Below are 19,442 nucleotides of genomic sequence, written 5' to 3'. Positions count from 1 at the left end.
CCAATTAAATTGGTTTTGATTTTTTTCCAATTCGAATCCAACCCAAATCAAATCAATGAAACCTTAAGTTGATTGGTTCAGGTATCGGGTTGGTATAATCAAATTCGATGAGAACTGAACAAAACAAAAACTTATTTATGTAATTAATTTTTAATTTTTTTATTATATTGTTGACAACCTTACATCACATTTAATATTTACCCGTGTGTTTTCCTCTTTTAAAAAATAGAAATAGAAACACACTACCCATTACCCTAACTTAGTAACTCTCCCTTTGTGTCATCAGTGATTTGTATCCTTCAATGTTGATCTATTGTCTCCTTCATGGCTTCATTGTTGCTTTGTAGCCTCACCTTCTCGTCTAACTTGTACTCTCTAGCAAGCGCGAGTTGTTAGTATTGTGTCATCACAGTGGTTAATAATTGTTGTTGCACTTGTTTTACTCCGCAGTGAACCATTGTCCGTTGTGGTACACACCTCTTTTACTCTGTTGTGATTGTTCCTTTTTCCTTTCTTTAAATCCCTAATTTGTTCTGTTAGTGCATTACTACACAAAAAAAATCTCTCATTTTAAATTCCTAATTTTCTCTCATTTTACGTTAATATATGTTAACGAGTTCACCGACCCATTTTTTATATAAATTAAGGTTTTCACTTTAAGACAACACCTAATTAGCTTTAAAATCATATTTTTCGTCGATTGTAATTTGGAAGACAATTAATAAAAATGCAAATAAAAATAATTAGGAGATTCTTTATCTTTGAGGGAAATTCTTAGATTCTATTTGATAATCATGATGCGAAAGGCCTTTAATAGAATTAGGCACATTACCTACAACTAGTTAGTAGTTACGATGCTTGTTTTCATTACAAGAACGTATAGTACCACCATGATTATTCTTATAATTTCATCTTTATAATTAGTTTTTACTAATTGTCTAATTTCATTCTTATAAATGATGGTGGAGCTACTACTATTGCTGGACCTAGATTCAACAAATCTAGTAAACTAACATCTTGACATTCAAGAGATAAACAATCAATCAAGATGGGACTTACCTGAATTGTATAAAAAAAAAATTGTATCAGACCAACTCTCGAGTTAACTCGCTAACTCTTATGAGTTTATGAGTTCACTTGTACTCTGCGAGTTGACTCTTGACTAAATTCTTTTTTTAGTAGATTCTGAGTAAACTCTATAAACTCTCAATAAACTCTGTAGACTCTCGAGTTTACCACCGAGTCAACGAATTAACAAGTTAAAAAAATTAAATCAAAATGTAAGTCATTTTTTATTATTTTCTATGTGTTTAACATTCAACATATATTCATTTAGCGTGCTATTCTCAAATAGAAAATTATTAACTTTAATAATACCAAACTTAATAACATCAAACCTTCGATGAGAATGATCTATCACTACTATAACTTTTACAAATTATTGTATATTAGTGATGTATTATTACTAGACTTGATTATTTAAATATTCTGAACTTGATACTGTTTTGCTTTATTATATTGTTGAAATGTTTAATTAGTATATTATTTATAGATATTTTAATATTATTTTTATATGAAATAAACTCTTACGAGTCTGCGAGTAGAGTTTACGAGTTGAGTTCATGAAACTCTCGCGAGTCTACATAAACTCTCAGTAACCTTGGAATCAACTAAAATTAATTGATTTAAAACGGAACCAAACGGGTCCGTGAATTGTCTTGCCCCGAAAGAGTTGGTCTGGAAAGTTAAGGTAACACATGATTTGCCCAGAAAATTTGGTTAGGCTGTGGATATTGTAAGACACGGACACAGTTAAAGTAGCCAAAAGAGACAAATTCCAAGTGTCATCAAAGCACTGGAAATAACAACCTCCATTATTTCACTTTGCTATGATATTTTTCCATTACCAAACGGTCCAAACTCCAAACTCTCAATACTCATACACCCAAGACATGTAATTTTCTGAATTAGTAGCTGATTTCACAATGTAATTTGACAAATATTAATAATGTATTTTTAACATATTTTTTTAAAGTTTAATAGCTACTCTCAACAACAACAACAAAGAAATCATTAATATAGTTTTTAAAATAATTATTATAAAAAAAATATAAATATAATAACTTATTGTTGTTTGTAAAATTATTTATTTTAATTATGTTTTTTTATTATTGATTAAAAATTAAAAAAAATATTATGGAATTTCAATTATTATTCAATAAACTTTCCTAAAAAAATTTATTTTTAATAATTTTTTATCAATAAAAAAAGAGAATTTTAGTAGAAGTATGCCAAAAAGAAAATAAACCCGCAGAGAAGTAAATAAAATTGCAGAAAATAAAAGTAGTATAAATCCGCTATAAAAAAAAAGTGACAACAATGTTGAAGATGTGGAGACCCTACAGCTCAGCTAGAAAGGCTTTAATGCTATGTTTTTAATCCTGTGGAGGGAGAGAGGATGAACCCACAACACTGAAAGTAACGTTAGAAACGAGAAAGTTTGCATTATTCACAATTTCGAAAACTCACTCAAAGTGGAGAAGGGAGTCCCACACATCCTAGCATTAACAAGAAGAAGAAAAAAAAAATCAACGCTTTGGGTTTTTCTCTTGGCTGCAACTTTTGGTCTCTCCGCAGAATCTCGTTCCAATTGGAGTTCATCCTCTAAAGTAAGACCCTTTGAGCTGTTTTTCTTGAATTTCACTGAAAGTTTCGTTTTTTTTACTTGAATTTGTGCTTTTTTCTCATGTGGGTGTGTTTGTCTTTGGTTTGACTTTTGGGTTTGTGTTTTTGTGTTGGAAGGGGGAAGGTGGTGTTTGGAATCTGGGAAAATGGGTTTGTTTTCTGGGATTTTTATGGGGGTGTTGTTCGGCATCGCATTGATGGCTGGATGGGCGCGCATGATGAAGTACCGAAGTGCCAAACGATTTGCAAAGGTATGAGTTTTGGTGGTTTTTGTTTTTAGTTCATTCATGCTTTGACTTTGGTTTTGTTGATTAATGCTTGAGATATGGTGTGGATTTCATTGTACTAGGCAATGTTGGAAAAATTGTTGATCAACAGAGAAGTGATAAGTAGGTGGCTTTTTCAATTTTGAAATGAAAAAGAATGACAACTTACCAAAGGTGTCGTTTTTCAGTTTTTAGTACTGTTCTCTCGGGTCAGAATTAGAGTTTTATCTCGATAATCTATGTTAACGATTAATAGAAACCTTTATTATGTGTATTACCAAGGTGAAACTCCAATTCTGATAGGAAGACAGTACCAAAAACACCTACTACAGAATTGCATTTAGGTTTTGTCCTTGATAAAAATTGGGTGAGCATTGGGTTCATGGGAGTGTCAAACTGTCAACAATCAATCCACTGGTGAATTTTAATAAAACTTATCATATGGGAGGGGTGTAAGTAATCAATCTTAGAAAGGATCTCATAGGGAAACAATACTGAGTTTGAATGATGAATACTATAAGTGATAGAATGAAACATCATGTCTCAAAAGAGGTTGGTAGGAGAAGAGTGCACAATATTCTTTTCTTAAGCAATTGGTTTGGTCAAAAGAACCTTAAGGATACGCTTTATCAATTTACAGAATTTCTATCTCAGTAAAAAGCAGAAGGAGAACCTTGTATCAGTTGTATGCAATACCTCTGGATTAGATTTTTCTTTTAGGCAGTAAAATACAATCCTTCATTGCCTTCCACAACTGATGTGGAAATTAAGATGTTGAAATAATAACCTTTACCGCACTATTTCTGTTTATAACTATTAACCACTAATTTAATTTTAAACCATAATTAGCTTTATGAGTTATGATTAAAATACTCAAATGCCCTTTATATTAAAAATGTTACAATTAATCTCAAATTCTCAATAACAACATTAAAGCAAACGAATGAGATTTTTGGATCTTTAAACTTATGAATTCTATTTATTTTTTTCTGCCTCCTGCATGAAGTACAGTTGTGCATAAGCTTTTTCTGTTCTTTAAATGTTAGTTGCATCTCCTAGCTGTGATGCCCCTCATTATTATTACCCTTCACATTGCACAAACTCACATTTTTCTGTTCTCTGATTTGCCTTTTCATACTGACTTGAGAAGTGAACAAGTCAAGATGATGTAGGACTGACTGAAAAGACCTGGCTACAGTCTCATCCTAGTTTTTTTTTTCATACTTTCTTTGAATGATAGAGAAGTTAGTGAATCTTATTCCTGCTCAACTCAAAACTATTTTCTGCTTATTCATAAAACAGTTTGAACTCTGGATTCTTCTGGCGAGTTTTCTTCTAAATCCTATTTTCAGTTTCTAAACTTCATTTCTAGGAATTAAGTTTCCAACTTGGCAAGTCCATTTCTTTGCCCTTGAACTTGTCATGGGATAGGATTATGTTTGTGACCTCTCTTGAATCTTTACATATGTTGTTATATCCAGTATTTCTCTCTCCCTATTTGTATTCTTCTATACTTTCTAATAAAGTTTTTTTTATATTAAAACAATTTAAGTTGTGGAAAATTAAAACATGGTGGTGATATACTGTGGTGGTGGGATCTCAAGAATGCGATTGCTTGAATTTTCAGGGTGAAGACAAATTTCCATCACTTTAGATTGCTTACAAATTACAATTAAATTTCATGATAAAAATGGCAAATAAATATAGCAGGGGTATGGGGTTTTAATGTGTTAACATGTTTTTGAGTAGATGGAATGAAATAGTGGAAGAGATGGGATTGGGATGAAGTGGAAATAATGTTCCCTTATTTGAATATTTATAAAAGAAATCACTTAGAATGTACAAACAATTTAAAAGTTTTTTATACTACCATCCAATCATAAATTATCATTGATGGGATAAATTTGTTAACTTTTATAATAATTACCTTAATAGTTATCTTTAGGATGATTTCTTATTAGTTGACAATGTAATTTTTTTTTACACGGATAGTGCATGAAAATTAAATTTTGTAAGAAATTAATTAGTGAATGAGATTAATAGATTAGTAGAATGCATAAATTTAAACTTTCAACCAAGCCCTTAAATATTGCAAACAAATATAGACTTATGACATACAACTAGGGAAAGTGACAACCCAGCATTTCATTCTTCTCCCCTGGCTGAAATAGCATCCAACCACTGGAACGATTTCTCATACCCCTCTATTCCACAGTTCCCCTTATCCAAACAGAATACCATCCCCTGTAGTTTCAAAATGAACAGCAGGATGTGCAATTCTGATTCTGAATTTCACCCTTAAAATTTACTAAACTAAATTTCAAAAGAAAATTTATCAATCAATATATTAAATCTAAGGACCAAAATGATTTGAAATGTTCCGGTCCAAATAGAGCCTAAAAGTTTTGAAATGTATGTAGGAATGAGAAACAAAGAGAAAGGAGACAGTTGAAAATTTAGCCTGTTTGATTTGAAAAAACTTTTTCTTCTTCCATTTCTTGTTTTGACAAATAATAACAAAATATGCTCCTTTCTTTCCTGTTTTCAAATATTTGTACAAGAAATAGTGAAACAACTTTCAAAGTTATCACTAAGTTCAACTTAAATCTCTATTCTTTCTCTGAAAGTATGATATAAATGCATGAATGCATCATGCATTTGTTTTCAGTGTGTGTTGTCTTATGTTTCCTTTGTCTTCCTGAATCCTGCATCAAAGTAGAAGGAATTTTGGATTGCCATCGTTGATGTGACTTATTAGAATTGGAAACTAAATGTATATCATGTTTTGCAATTGCTTGTCATGATTCATTGTTTGATGAATTCATAAAGATAACTCTGTTGAGAAACTGCATAATGTCCCATTATAAGATTTTATAGATGGAGTATGTTGGGAGGGAAACTTTGAATCAGAAATCCTTGCATGTTGAATAACAATCAATACTGTTTTCTGTATATAACGAGTTACAAGATTATCAATTAATTTATCTGTTTTTTACATAAGTTGTGTTCTAAGCTGTTCATATTTTCTATTTAAAAAATTGTCCTGTTTTAACAATTTTTTTCTTGTCTTAATGTTCATTATTTATTTGCTTTGCAGGCAGCTGACATTAAACTCCTTGGATCCCTTAATAGAGATGATTTGAAGAAAATTTGTGGTGATAATTTGCCTGAGTGGATATCTTTTCCTGTATATGAACAGGTGGATTTGAAATAGTTTTACACAGTGCACCTATTATTCTAGTATGATTGTGTAGTGTGTATAACTCTTCCTTGCATGGGCTTTTACAGGTGAAATGGCTAAACAAGAAACTGACCAAACTTTGGCCATTTGTAGCAGAAGTGAGTATGCTTGCACGCTCATTATGTATTTGTATAGTAATTTACAACAGTTTGGGCAGTGTCATTCATTGATTTCTTACAAGATTTGTTTTATATGTTTGAACTTAAATGTTCCCAAAATTTCTGTAGCTAGGCATGTTATTTTTTAGAATGTAGATTGCTTATTATTGGAAAGTCGCTATAGTTGCGGTCACCCTAGCCTGCCTTAGTTGTGGCCTCTTTGGGGCTGCCTTATTTGCAGTCTCAAGGGTGGTATTTAGTCTCACATTAAGTAAAAATATGGTTTATAGAACTTACAAAGCTTGGACAGTCTTCAACTTACAAGCCGGTTTTGTGGGGTTAAGTTAAGTCCTAAACCCAAATTCTAAAATGGTATAAGAACCTATCCTAGATTCATAGTTGAGCCATCTACGTTGTCACGCTCTAGGCTAGTAGCCCTAGACATGAGGGAGAGTGTTAGAAAGTCGTCTTAATTCATTTAATTGTGTCACCCCTAACCTGCCTTAGTTGTGGCCTCTTTGGGGACTACCTCAATTTCAGTCTCAAGGGTAGTTTTTAATCTCACATTGACTAGAAATATGGATTAAATAGAACTTATAAAGCTTGGCCTATCCTTACCTTAAAACCAATTTTATGGAGTTGAGTTAGACTCTAAGCCTAAATTCTTAATTTTGGTATTAGAGTATATTGTTTCTAATACTCTGTTTGAAAGAAAAAAAATTCCTTAAGTATCTAGCAATAACATTACACAAATATTTGTGTTCCAATAATAAATTCAACAGTTGAATCATTTGATATTATCTTTCTAATAATTTATCAATATTTATTTATGTTTTAAATAACATACTATCTATCAAAATAAAATAGTGCGATGAAGTAGTAAATTGTTTTTGATTTGTATGAAATTTTGTAAAATTGATCTACTTTATAGGGACTTTCAACTTAACGATTGGATTGGTTAATTTCATATTTTTCAAAATTTATTTAGTGGTATAAATACACAATTTTGACTTTTGGTGTCAATTGATCTTGTCCACATATATAGAGAGAGAACAATTCCTATTTTAAGATTGTGAGAACTTTAAATTTAGGTCATACAACCATATATGGATGGTAAAGATTAAAAGTTATTTAGCAGTCACATGACCACTTAAATAAGTCATGTGCATTTTTTTTTAATCTTGACCATTCAAATAAGATCCAATGACATATATTTATAGTTCTTATTTCTTGTTGAAGATACCACATCGACTATAGATATTTGACCAAAATATAATATATATAAGTTGGGGGGAGGGACAATTCTCACCTCTTGAGCTAGCTTTTAAGGTTGAGTTAGGCTCAAATCCAAATTCTAAGATTGTTGTTGGGCCTATCAGACCTCCTACAAATGTATAGTCCTGCAACCTTTATGCTTGATATGTCTAGTCCTTGGTGTAAGGGAATTGTTCGAGATCCCACATCATCTAGAGATATAGCCAAAATAGAGTATACAAGGGTGGAGAACCCTCACTTATTGAGCTTGTTTTTGGGGTTATTCTAAGATTTCTCACAATAAGAAGTATTCTTATTTGATATTTTCCTTTCTTTTTTTTCTTCAAAATTTTTCTATACAATGTTGTATGTACCAATGTTCTATACAATATGCACCATGCTTTGCTTAGACACAAACCCCTTCTCTTTGTGTTCAGGCTCTTGGAGACCTTTTACGTTAAATTTCCTTGCAAACATAGAGGTGTTTTCCTGTTTTGCTTAAATAAATGATGTGATTTGATATTGATTGATTTTGTTTTCTTTTAGGCAGCAACCATGGTGATAAGAGAATCTGTTGAACCACTGCTAGAAGAGTACAGACCTCCAGGAATTACTTCATTGAAGTTCAGCAAGCTGTCACTTGGAAATGTGGCTCCGAAAATTGAAGGTATCAACAAATATCCTCAGCTCAATTTCCCCCCCAGTAAATTTACTACTGCACTTGAGTAATATTTTAATTCTGATAATGAAGCTGCTCTGTCTGTCTATATTGACAGCATTTCTTTTAGATTATGTCATATTTAAAATAAAATTGTGAGACCTTTTGTTGGATCAGGGTTTTGAAATTACCGAAGTCTGTCTTAACGGGTACCATAAGCTTGCTGATGGTATTTATTTTTACAGTATTTCTCCTGTAAACTATTTAAGGGGAAATTTTCAGTATTTAAGAATGCTAATCTTTATATGTTCTAATCCTTGTACACATTGCCCTTCGATCTTCATCTCGACTTCCTTGTGTATTATGTAGCATGTATGTGTTAGAGATGTAATATAAAGCCATTCATGTATCTTCACTTAATAGCTTAAGCTTTTTGGGATTGTTGGTTCGTCACAATTTGGTTTAGAGGATATTATTACCCATATTTTCATTTGCCCTTAATTTTTTTGGGATTCAAAAAATAATTGAAAAGATAAATTCTCTTGTTTGAATTGTTTTATAGGTACTCATATAAACCTAACTTGCATATCTACATCAAAAATTCCCATAAGATAAAATAAAATTCTTGTAATATATTGCAATCCATACTTTAAAGAAATCCCCCGATTGACTTATAAATAGTTATATGCTGGTAAAAGTCTTTGCTTGACCTGCCGATACTCTGCGTCTGTTTGCTTGCTTGCTTCCTATTGATGGATTGATAGATTAGAAGTCAAGATGATGGAAGCCATTTAGTAATCAATTTAGGCTAAAATACAACTTCGGTCCCCCTATTTTTCCCCATCTGCAATTTTGACCCCCTATAAAATAATAGAGACATGTATTCCCCTAGTTTTTGAAAATCAGGAAATTTGCATTTTCTTAACACTTGTGTGTTCTCTTTCCCTTTGTCAAAATTTCTGTTTATTTCATATGTAAAGAATTTTATATGCATAATTTGTTCATCCATGCAGGTATTCGTGTTCAGAGCTTAACCAAAGGTCAAATCATAATGGATATTGATTTCCGTTGGGGTGGTGATCCTAGTATTATTTTGGCTGTTGAAGCTGCACTTGTTGCATCAATCCCTATTCAGGTAAGACTTAGCTGAATCATAATTTCATCAATCCCTATTTTGTTGCATCAACCCATTGGGCTGTTGAAGCTGCACTTGTTGCATCATAATTTTGTGACATTCCTTTCACAAATTTTAAAAATTGAAGTTTTATTGTCTTTTCTTTCAGTTGAAGGATCTACAGGTTTTCACCATTGTCCGTGTGATATTCCAACTTGCTGAAGAGATCCCTTGCATTTCTGCTGTTGTTGTAGCTCTGCTTGCTGAGGTAATCCTTGCTGAAGGCATGTAAATGCATACGAAAGGATATAGTGGCTCTATCTTTATTGGTTTTTTGTTCCTCCTTTTTATTGCTATTCCGAAGTTTTTTAAAAATGATCTACTTGGTTTTTTTATCTTCCTTTTACAGTTGTCTTTGTGCAAACCCATTTGCGGACTACTTTAAACGTAGTTCAAAGCATTTGGATTGCCCATATGCTTTAGTTGCCTATGCATGTTGCCACTGCAAGATATGGTTAATTTGCATTACTTCTATGATTTTTCCATAAGAATCTATGTGTGAACAAGTGTGAAGTTGATTAAGCAAAAAACCAAGGTAGAAAGAGGTCCCTTCATATCAAACATATGTTAATTGAATTTAAATATCAACTTCAGTGACTCACCAAAGTGATGATGTTGGGGCCATTATTAGGACAATAAACTACTCAAAGATTGTGAATGGGGGGAGGGACACTACTGTTAATAACTAAACAGTTTTATTCTTCTCTTGGCCTAAATCTACATTCAAATTGAATTCTTGAAAATCTTTTTTTCACTCTTGGAATTTCTGACTTTTCCATTAACATTTTATCAGCCAAAGCCCAGGATTGATTATACTCTGAAAGCTGTTGGTGGAAGTTTAACGGCTATTCCTGGAATCTCAGATATGATTGATGTGAGTTACTTGTTTTATGTACTGCATCTTTCACTTGACAGTTTTTGAAGTAGCATTTGTAACACTAATATTTACCCACCATTTTACAGGATACTGTGAACTCAATTGTTACTGACATGCTCCAATGGCCTCATAGGATTGTGGTTCCACTTGGTGGCATTCCTGTTGATACCAGGTAAATATTAATCTTCTGGAAGTTTTTGCTTTTGTTTTTATTCTTTCTGATTGCAGATAAAAACATGACTAGGTATGTTGCTATATTCTTTTAACAAAATTTTACATTTCAGTTTGAAAATTGTGTAAGAAGCAAAACAACAATATAGCCTTATCCCATGATGTTGGCTACCTTTGGGTTCAGTTAAAAAACCAAATTCCCAAGGATACTATTTTCCATGATATTCGTTTTAATAATTTTCTCGAATGTCCTTCTTAGTCTCTACCTTTTAATAAGGCTACAAACTTTGGAATCTACTCTCCTCATCAGTGGTTTAAGTGGCCCTTCTTTCCATATATCCAATCCACATTAACTTTTCTATCATCTTTTTCTTGATAGGTGTCACATCAATATTGCCATGTATGCAATCATTCTATATCATGTCCTTGTTTAATCACATATTCATCTTAACATTCTCATTTTTGCTACTTCTATTTTTTTTTATCCTGTTCTTTGTTTAAAGCCCAACGTTCACTATCATAGGGTATAGATAGTTGTATAACAGTGTGATAAAACTCCCAATCTTATCAGATTTCCTTACCCAGAACAAATCAATCTGCAACTTTGAGATTCACTAGATGTTTCCCCTGCATCTTTCGTGCAAATATCACATCTTTCAAACCCCTCCTTTGAAAAAAAAAATAAAGAAACTGGGAATGTTAATTTCAAGTTAGTGCTCAATTATGTTTAGAGTTACACTACATAAGCGGCACCTTTTTTTTTTTTATTTTCTTGCAGTGAACTGGAGCTTAAACCCCAGGGAAAACTTGCACTGACTGTAGTGAAAGCGACTGCTTTAAAGAATATGGAAATGATTGGAAAGTCAGATCCTTATGTAGTTGTGCATATTCGACCATTATTTAAGTATAAAACCAAGGTTATTGATAACAACTTGAATCCTACCTGGAATGAGAAATTTGAGTTGATTGCAGAAGACAAGGAGACCCAATCACTAATTCTTGAGGTTTTACCCAACTAATACTTTACCTCCTTTTTATGCCGCTCTCTTCTGCCTCCTTTCTTAGGGATATGCTGTGACATTTTTGTTTTCATAAATATATGCCCTTAAATTATGCTAATTACTTATTGAAGAATTTGAAAATTTTATTTTCATATATGTTCAATATATATGAAGATGAAAATCTGGTTAATTAATTGTCTGCTTGTGGTTTTGAAATTAATGTAAGATGATTAGAATTATGTTACATCTTCCCAAGTATGATTACTTTTGTTTCACAGCCCGGATGATTTGAATCTCCTAATTCTGATTGCAGACCATTCTTTTTTTGAAACTAGATTTTCCTTGCAACACTAAAATTTTCTGTTTGTATATTTTGCTTCAAGTCACAAAATTTCTGGATCTGCCACCGTTGGCAGTTCTATAATCTCTGGTGGTAGATATTAGAATTTCTACTTGATTACTGACTCAAATGGCAGGTTTCCTATGCATGTCATTTCTTAAAATTTGGTGATAGTTTCTTTAATATTGACCAGAGGTTTTATGTTTTTATTTAACTTGGTTCAAACCAAGGGTTTCATCCATCTCTACACTGTTACAGCGGTTAATGTATAGATTTGAAATTCAATGTTTTTTCTCCCTATAACTCAAAATAAACTGTTTCTATACCTTGATTAATGTAAGAGTTAGCACAAATAATGTTCATTCCTCTCCAAACAGGTTCTTGATAAAGACATTGGACAAGATAAGCGATTGGGAATAGCACAGTTACCCCTTATTGATCTAGAAATACAAACTGAAAAGGAGATTGAATTGAGGCTGCTGCCCTCACTTGATACACTGAAGGTGAAAGATAAGAAGGATCGAGGAACCTTAACAGTAAAGGTATATGCAACGATCTATTTGTAGTTGATAGTGACATTATTATGGAGCTTTGTACTGTATACATAGATATAAATGTAAACTAAGAAAAAGAGAATATAAAGATTTTTCTCTTCCCTTCAGGTTTTCAGATCTTACTATCATTTGGATAATTTCTCCTATTTGTTGGTCACTTATAGCCCTCTTAGTTGATTCAAGATCATAACCAGGATGCAATTTCAGGTCATGTATTATCAGTTTAACAAGGAAGAGCAGCTGGTTGCACTAGAGGCAGAAAAGAAGATACTAGAAGAAAGGAAGAAACTGAAAGAAGCTGGAATGATAGGAAGCACGATGGATGCACTAGATGGAGCAGTATCAGTGGTAGGCTCTGGTGTTGGACTGGTTGGTACTGGTGTTGTTGCTGGTGCCGGTCTTGTGGGAAGTGGTATTGGTGCTGGAGCCGGGCTTGTTGGAAGCGGCATCGGTGCTGGAGTTGGTATTGTTGGGAGTGGTCTTGGAGCCGTTGGTAGTGGACTGAGCAAGGCAGGGAAGTTCATGGGAAGGACAATCACTGGTCATAGTGGCTCCAGAAAGAGTGGTTCTTCAACGCCAGTCAACAATGCACAGGAGAATGGTGGTGGTGCAAAGCCTCTTTGATTCCTTCCTTTGTATTGTAAGACTAATGAATGGACCTTTGCAGGTTCAAGCTTTGCTAATAGATAGATTTCCTGTGTATGTGTTGCTTTCTTTTTTTACCATAATGTTTTCTCCAAGGCTGTGTTAATCTACTAGATTGGCAAAATGGTAGCAGAAATATCAAGTTAGTTCTGTTGCATCATCTTTGTAATTATGCTTAACCTCAAGTTGTGATAAAACTCATCAAATTGTAAACATTCCTTATTTAATTCAGGTGCATGATGCAACTTGTATCATCCTTATTTATAATTGTGTGAGACTTTGAGTTGGATTTGTAATAAAACATGAAAATTGTTAAAAATTCCTTATTTATTGGAAATCAATGTGGTTCAAAACAAAAGGGAATAAACATTCTAAGCTACTCCATAAATTTACTAAGATATAACATTAACAAATACTTTTCAATACTTGTTTTGACATATTTTTGCTAAAATATTAATCCAGCCTACAAATGAATGTGAAGTTTCGATTAGTAAATGGTTATTTTTAAAACTACTTTTTTGTACTGAATTCCACTACTCTTGTGCCACTGATTAATCAGCATTCGCTTAACAAAATGGGACAGCAAACATTGTCGCTTTTGATTTTAGTAAATTTTTAAAATGTATTTATATGAAAATCATAAAAAGTGAGAAATGCATATAAATTAATTAACATTAAAGTCAATAAACTTACTATATATATATGATAGGTTGTAATTGAATACCAATGTAAAGCTGTCTTATAATATTATTATATAGCTTATTTTATCAATACATATAATTATATATGGATAAAAAAATATAATTATATACAATGCCAGTTATTTAATGCTCAAATAATGTGACCGTTCTAAAAATTCTCCACATAACAGCATACTAAACATTATGTATAGACAAACGTACATGTTGCATTTGTTTTAGCATTTTGATATAGGTCTTCTTGTATTAGGGAGACTTTTGATTTTCTTTAAATGTGGGGTATGTCCCGTTTATTATTGTATCATTTTGGGTTTAATATAATTTACATTTTTTTCCAAAAAAAAAAACATATATTAATTCAAACACCCCGAATTTTTTGTGATTTTAAATATCATTGTCAAAAGAATGGCATCGCAAATCCTTGATAAGCTTAGATTCTTCTGTAGCTTCTGGCCGTTTTTGTTTTAGTTCACATCTGTCACTTGGCACCATAATTTAGAAATCTTATCATGCACTAAAGAATCTTTTCATGAACAAAGACCTAGTTCATAAACAAAATAATAATCATTTCCAGGTCAACAAGGTCATAATGTGAAGTCTCAAACAACAACAAAAATATATAACTAAGATTGTGTCACCTAATTTGTAGAGTACTCATCATCATAATACGATTTTGTTTTTAAAAAAATCAACTATAATAATGTTTTAGTTGTTTTTAGATTAAATTAGAAATAGATTTCTATTGTCGTAGTACTTCTGTATTCCATTATTGATGTTTTTTTATTGGTAAATGGTTGGTAGACAAATTTTAAAACAAAATCTAATGAAAAATATTGCAAGAGATATGATAATAAAAATGCTAAAACTTTGTTGAACCAATTGAAAAATCCATTGATATTAGTTGGGCGTGAGTAACCACTGTCACTATCTCTAGTTATAAATTTGTCACACGATAAATAAATAATATGTCTACTACTGGCAATGTAAACATTTATCATTGACAAAGACATTAAAACGGTCTCTATTCTTAATCATGCTTTCATCATTCACAATATTTTGCTTAAGTGGTCTAAGTTTTATTTCATTTGGACTAACAATATGTAAATAAATGATACGGATGAGAGACAATTTTTTTTATATTAATTCCAGTGTGTGTGAAATGGGCCTTCAGAAACAGAAGAAGCAAGATAATTTTTAAAGTATCTAGGTTAAAGAGTGGAGCAAATAAGAATTTATCGTTTTTTTTTCTTTTTTGGTACAGAGAATTTATTGGTTCTAATTTATAACATAAGAATAACTTTAGTTTTAATATTATCTTTTTTAACGGTAAAACAAATAGATTTGGAAAAATTACCAACGTGAAATATAAGTCATACTTCATTGTTGCGACTTCTACGCTTTATGGCAACCGTAAAAAATTGCTCTTAATTATTTATCGTTAGACATTGTTTGTGACCGTGTAAAAAAAGTGAGAGGAAGTCAAATCATACTCATAAAATACCACTTACTTTATATTAATAAATTTGTTAAAAACCATACTAATTCAGTAATTTCAAAATGAAATTACACCGTACAAAATAGTTATTAGAAATCAGATATGGGACCTTAGGTCATAGAATTATTCGCAGGAATTAAAGTATTAAAGTATGTGTCCTTCACGGGATCATTATGATGTAGATGAAACGTATGATGAGTTTTGTCCACTACTCTGCCATGATTCACAGGTAACCAACAGTTTAAGCCAAAGGTGCCCCGATGAAAGAATTAGCATCACTGTACCTTCTCATGGAGATTTATTGTATCTTTGAATTTTGGTATATAACGGTACACGATGAAAGATATTTTCTTTTCAAAGCATTAAATAAAAACATTGAGACTGCAAATTAACAACAATGTGTCAAAATCCCAAATTGGCCCTTAGCTAAAGAAGGAAATAGAAATGCAGCAAGGAGTAGACACATTGGGAGTGACTCAAGTGAATTCATGAAGCTAACCTAGAGCTTTTGGAATTGGAAGGAATCATTTGAGAGGCACAAACCCTTGTTTGTGAAGATGTGAAAGTAGTCTACATGCATGTTTGGATAAGTTAATCAGGAATTTGTAAATCAACTTACATCAAATTATTTCATTTTAATTAATGATTTTAAGTTCAAGTCATGACATATAGTTATATTAAATATTTGTAAAAAGAATTTTATCATTCATAAAAATTTTACTAGTTGAAATTGTATTATCTCTAATGCAAAATATTTGTGATTTATATAGTAAAATAAAATTGAATAACTTTTAATGCTCAGTCTACTTTGGAAGAAAAATATTCTTTCTTTGCATTTGTTTTATTTTGATAATACTTTTGAAAAAAGGCTTTAACAATTATTAAAAACAAACACCAATTGGATTGTTTCATAGGCTCATGATATGAGCCAAGGCAATGAGATCCGTGGTGTCCAATAGATTGCCATTATTAGTTATTTTTTCAAATAGTAGTTGCAAGAAGATTATTACTAATATTAATAAATAGTAAATGGTTTTGTAGCATATCAAAGATTTAACGAAACAAGAAGAATCAAGAAAACTTTTTTCCATTTCCAAAAGAGGCTTCTCATCCTTTGTGAGGACATCTCTTAAAAGAAAGGTTAACCTAAAAACAAATCCAATAATTGACAAATAGTATCCGTGTAAGATCCTATATATAATATCTTATTTCGGTGTATAACAAATTGACAGCACTTCACACCCTAATAAGAGTGTTTTATTTTTTCAAAATAAAAAATAAAAATGTTGAATGGTCCACTGAAATGAAAAAGAATGTCAAGAATAAAATGGAGTAGAATGGCTTATATTTCTTCTTTTCAGAACATGCACAAGTTATGTGAGGGAGAAGAGGACAAAAATACACTAGAGCAGACATTAATACAATATTGAACAAATCGATCAGTAATGTTCACATAACCTTATATACGACAACTACCTCGTTCTCATATGAACGTTAATACAAATGCATGTTGTGATATTGAAGATGCCAACAATACTCATCACTCACCCGCAAGAGATATCAATCTGTTGTATGAAGACAAACAACACTGTCCCATTCCTTTATCATCGATCAACGTGGATGATCCATTTACGAGGCTGTAGCCAAATATAACAAAATCTTAAAAGGAATATGTTTATTGAAAAAAAAATAAGAAAAAGAGGACCTATTCATGAGTCTAAACCGTCACAATATTACATATACCATAAATTATTAGGCTCTGACTTTAAGTCAGTTTACACATTTAAATTACAAGTTTAATTAATTATTAACATCATTGTATAAATATAATATATAAATTAATTAGAACGTGGGTTTGCTTTGCTCTCTAACTCTATAATTGCTTGTAACAAAAAAAAACTATAATTGATCATGTATTGTTTATTGTTTATTTTGCTACATTTGATCATTAATTGGTTTGCATTTAATTGATTGTATAAAAGAGTTCGATCACTCTGATAATCAATAAAATTAACCTCTTAACTAAGAAGCATACCCAAATAAGTACATCTATACATGAGACAAAGTATGGTACTCCTAGATACAACATTTTAAAGATTATACTAAGACGTAATACGACCAACATATAACCCATAAAACTGGTACTCCATAATACTACTAGCGTAAACCTTAAACATGATATCCAATGGATATAGCTGAGCTCATAACACACATTAAATTTATGAACAAAAAAAAAATACAAGTTCAATTTTCGTAAGATATATCCATTCTTAAGTATAAATAAATCCCGAACTGAGTTATTATCATCGTTGTTAATAAAATAAAAACCTTAAACATGATTATAAGGATATAGCCTTGTGATCTGAATATCACATGGTTAAATCCTCTATTTTTTTTAAAAAATTGTTAATAAGTACCTTAAGACATTAGTTAAAAAATTATTATATAAATTATAAAAAAATGTAAAAATTTTTTATCAACATCCCAATTTTTCTTCTTCTAACAAAAATAATTCCTTAACCAATGTTAATATTTACTTTTTTAATAATAAAACTGTATGAATTTACTCTCTTCAGATCTTTCAAGTTACAAGGTAAGGACCTCGTATGCTGAACCTCCCTTTATTAACATAATTATATAAACGTGCAAATTTTAATTTAGAACAAAAACATTAATATTTCATAAATCAGCATTAGCTATTGTATGCATAATAGTAATTATTCAAAATAAGTTTATGTTAATTTAGTTCTGTTGAAAATATTAATTAATGTAAAATCTTTGATATCTTTGTGACGCCAATACGCGATTCTTAATCATTTATTAATCTCTGAACAAGTGGATCTGAAGCATGTTGTTTGACAGGCAACTTTCGAAGGAATATTTTCACGTTCAAATTCAGTTGCACTTTTGGACCCCCAAAATGGGGGGATAAAATACCAGTTGAATTGCAACTTCAATATTACTTTTTTTTTCTTTCTTTCTAAATGCAACCTCAATATTACAACAATAAGTTTAGTTTTCGTTCGAGATCAATGTACTTTATATTAATTTTGTAATGAGAATAAATAAAAACTATCTTAACTATTTTTATTACATAACTTAATAATTTTACTATATATAACAATTTATGATTAAATAATAATATAAAATTTATATTATAATTATATTTAAGTTAAATTTTATAGAAATAGTCTAAATATTTTTTATATCAATGCACTTATGTGTTTTTAAATTAAATATTATCAATAATAAACAAAACTATAGAACATTTTTTAGTTGTATGGTAAACATATATTTAAAATCACCTTCTTAGCAGATGAGATTAATTAACCCATTCTTTGAAGATTGGTGAGTTTTATTAGTTTAAAAACTAGTGTTTAAAAAGTGAAAAATATTTTTTTTATGAATTTTAAAGACAACTAATAGATTATACAAAACATAACAAATTTGTTTTTATTTTGTAACTTAATAGTCTACAAGATATTCTTTATCTCACGAATGGTATAATTTAAAAAATAAAAATATGGCTAATTTTGCTATATTCAACCCAATATTATGTTCCATTTTTAAATAGAATTAATAATATTATACATTGAGATTATACTCGATTTACATGTTATACGTATTATACATTGACCATCAAGCATCATAAAAAGCTTAATGTCTTAGTATTAATTAGATTCTTAAAGAAATTAGTTAAAAAGTACTGAATATATTTTATTAAATATTTTAAATTACTTGAAATTATGTATCGATTGATTTTTATATTTTTATGGAACAAATTAATTATCCTTTTAACTATACTCTTAGAATTTTAAAAGCTAGTATTGCCAAAAAGTCATAACATGATTTAACTTCTTAGTTCTTATATGTATTGTTCGTTGTTCGGTCGTCTATTTGAAACTCTTCCTCAATAAGGATGAAAATCTCCCTATATATTTTTTATTTAAGAAGTTTAAAAGCTAGGTTTTCCTTTTCTTCTTATATTTCTTTTTTATTTTCTCTTCCTCTTTTGATTAAATAAAAAAGAAAACATAAAGTAAGGTCTTGGACATAATAATAATCAGTTAAGCTTTGGAAATATCGCTCTCACGGGTCAGCTCTGACCCCCGACAACCATGGGCTTCTACTTTTTTAAACTAACCTATGCTATTAGAAAGTGGGCCTCACATGATATATTCCGATTTCTAAATAAAATTATTATTATTATTATTTCACAAAATTCATAAAGCTTTTCTGGATAAGATCGTGAGTCTATAATATACTATATATAAATATAATATGG

General features: G+C 30.8%; 1 protein-coding gene across 1 annotated transcript; it reads left to right on the top strand.

The window, feature by feature from the left end:
* Window positions 1-2,379: 2,379 nt before the first annotated feature.
* Window positions 2,380-13,231, top strand: LOC114418527 (synaptotagmin-5-like). The gene is made up of 12 exons (XM_028383934.1): window positions 2,380-2,669; window positions 2,803-2,936; window positions 6,049-6,150; window positions 6,240-6,290; window positions 8,091-8,211; window positions 9,216-9,337; window positions 9,486-9,584; window positions 10,170-10,250; window positions 10,340-10,425; window positions 11,203-11,428; window positions 12,143-12,307; window positions 12,527-13,231. The coding sequence occupies exons 2-12, from the start codon at window positions 2,832-2,834 to the stop codon at window positions 12,941-12,943; spliced, it is 1,575 nt and encodes a 524-aa protein (XP_028239735.1). The 5' UTR covers window positions 2,380-2,669; window positions 2,803-2,831; the 3' UTR covers window positions 12,944-13,231.
* Window positions 13,232-19,442: the final 6,211 nt, after the last annotated feature.

Source organism: Glycine soja, chromosome 7, assembly GCF_004193775.1.
Source record: "Glycine soja cultivar W05 chromosome 7, ASM419377v2, whole genome shotgun sequence".
Classification (NCBI taxonomy): Eukaryota; Viridiplantae; Streptophyta; class Magnoliopsida; order Fabales; family Fabaceae; genus Glycine; species Glycine soja.
This window is presented reverse-complemented; position numbering and strand designations above follow the sequence as displayed.

What these genes read in the sequence shown, in the direction of transcription:
- LOC114418527 (XM_028383934.1), top strand. Translation starts at nt 2,832, where the DNA reads ATGGGTTTGTTTTCTGGGATTTTTATGGGGGTGTTGTTCGGCATCGCA. An exon ending in CCCAATCACTAATTCTTGAG is followed by an intron (nt 11,429 to 12,142) that starts GTTTTACCCAAC and finishes CTCTCCAAACAG; the next exon opens with GTTCTTGATAAAGACATTGG. An exon ending in GAGGAACCTTAACAGTAAAG is followed by an intron (nt 12,308 to 12,526) that starts GTATATGCAACG and finishes ATGCAATTTCAG; the next exon opens with GTCATGTATTATCAGTTTAA.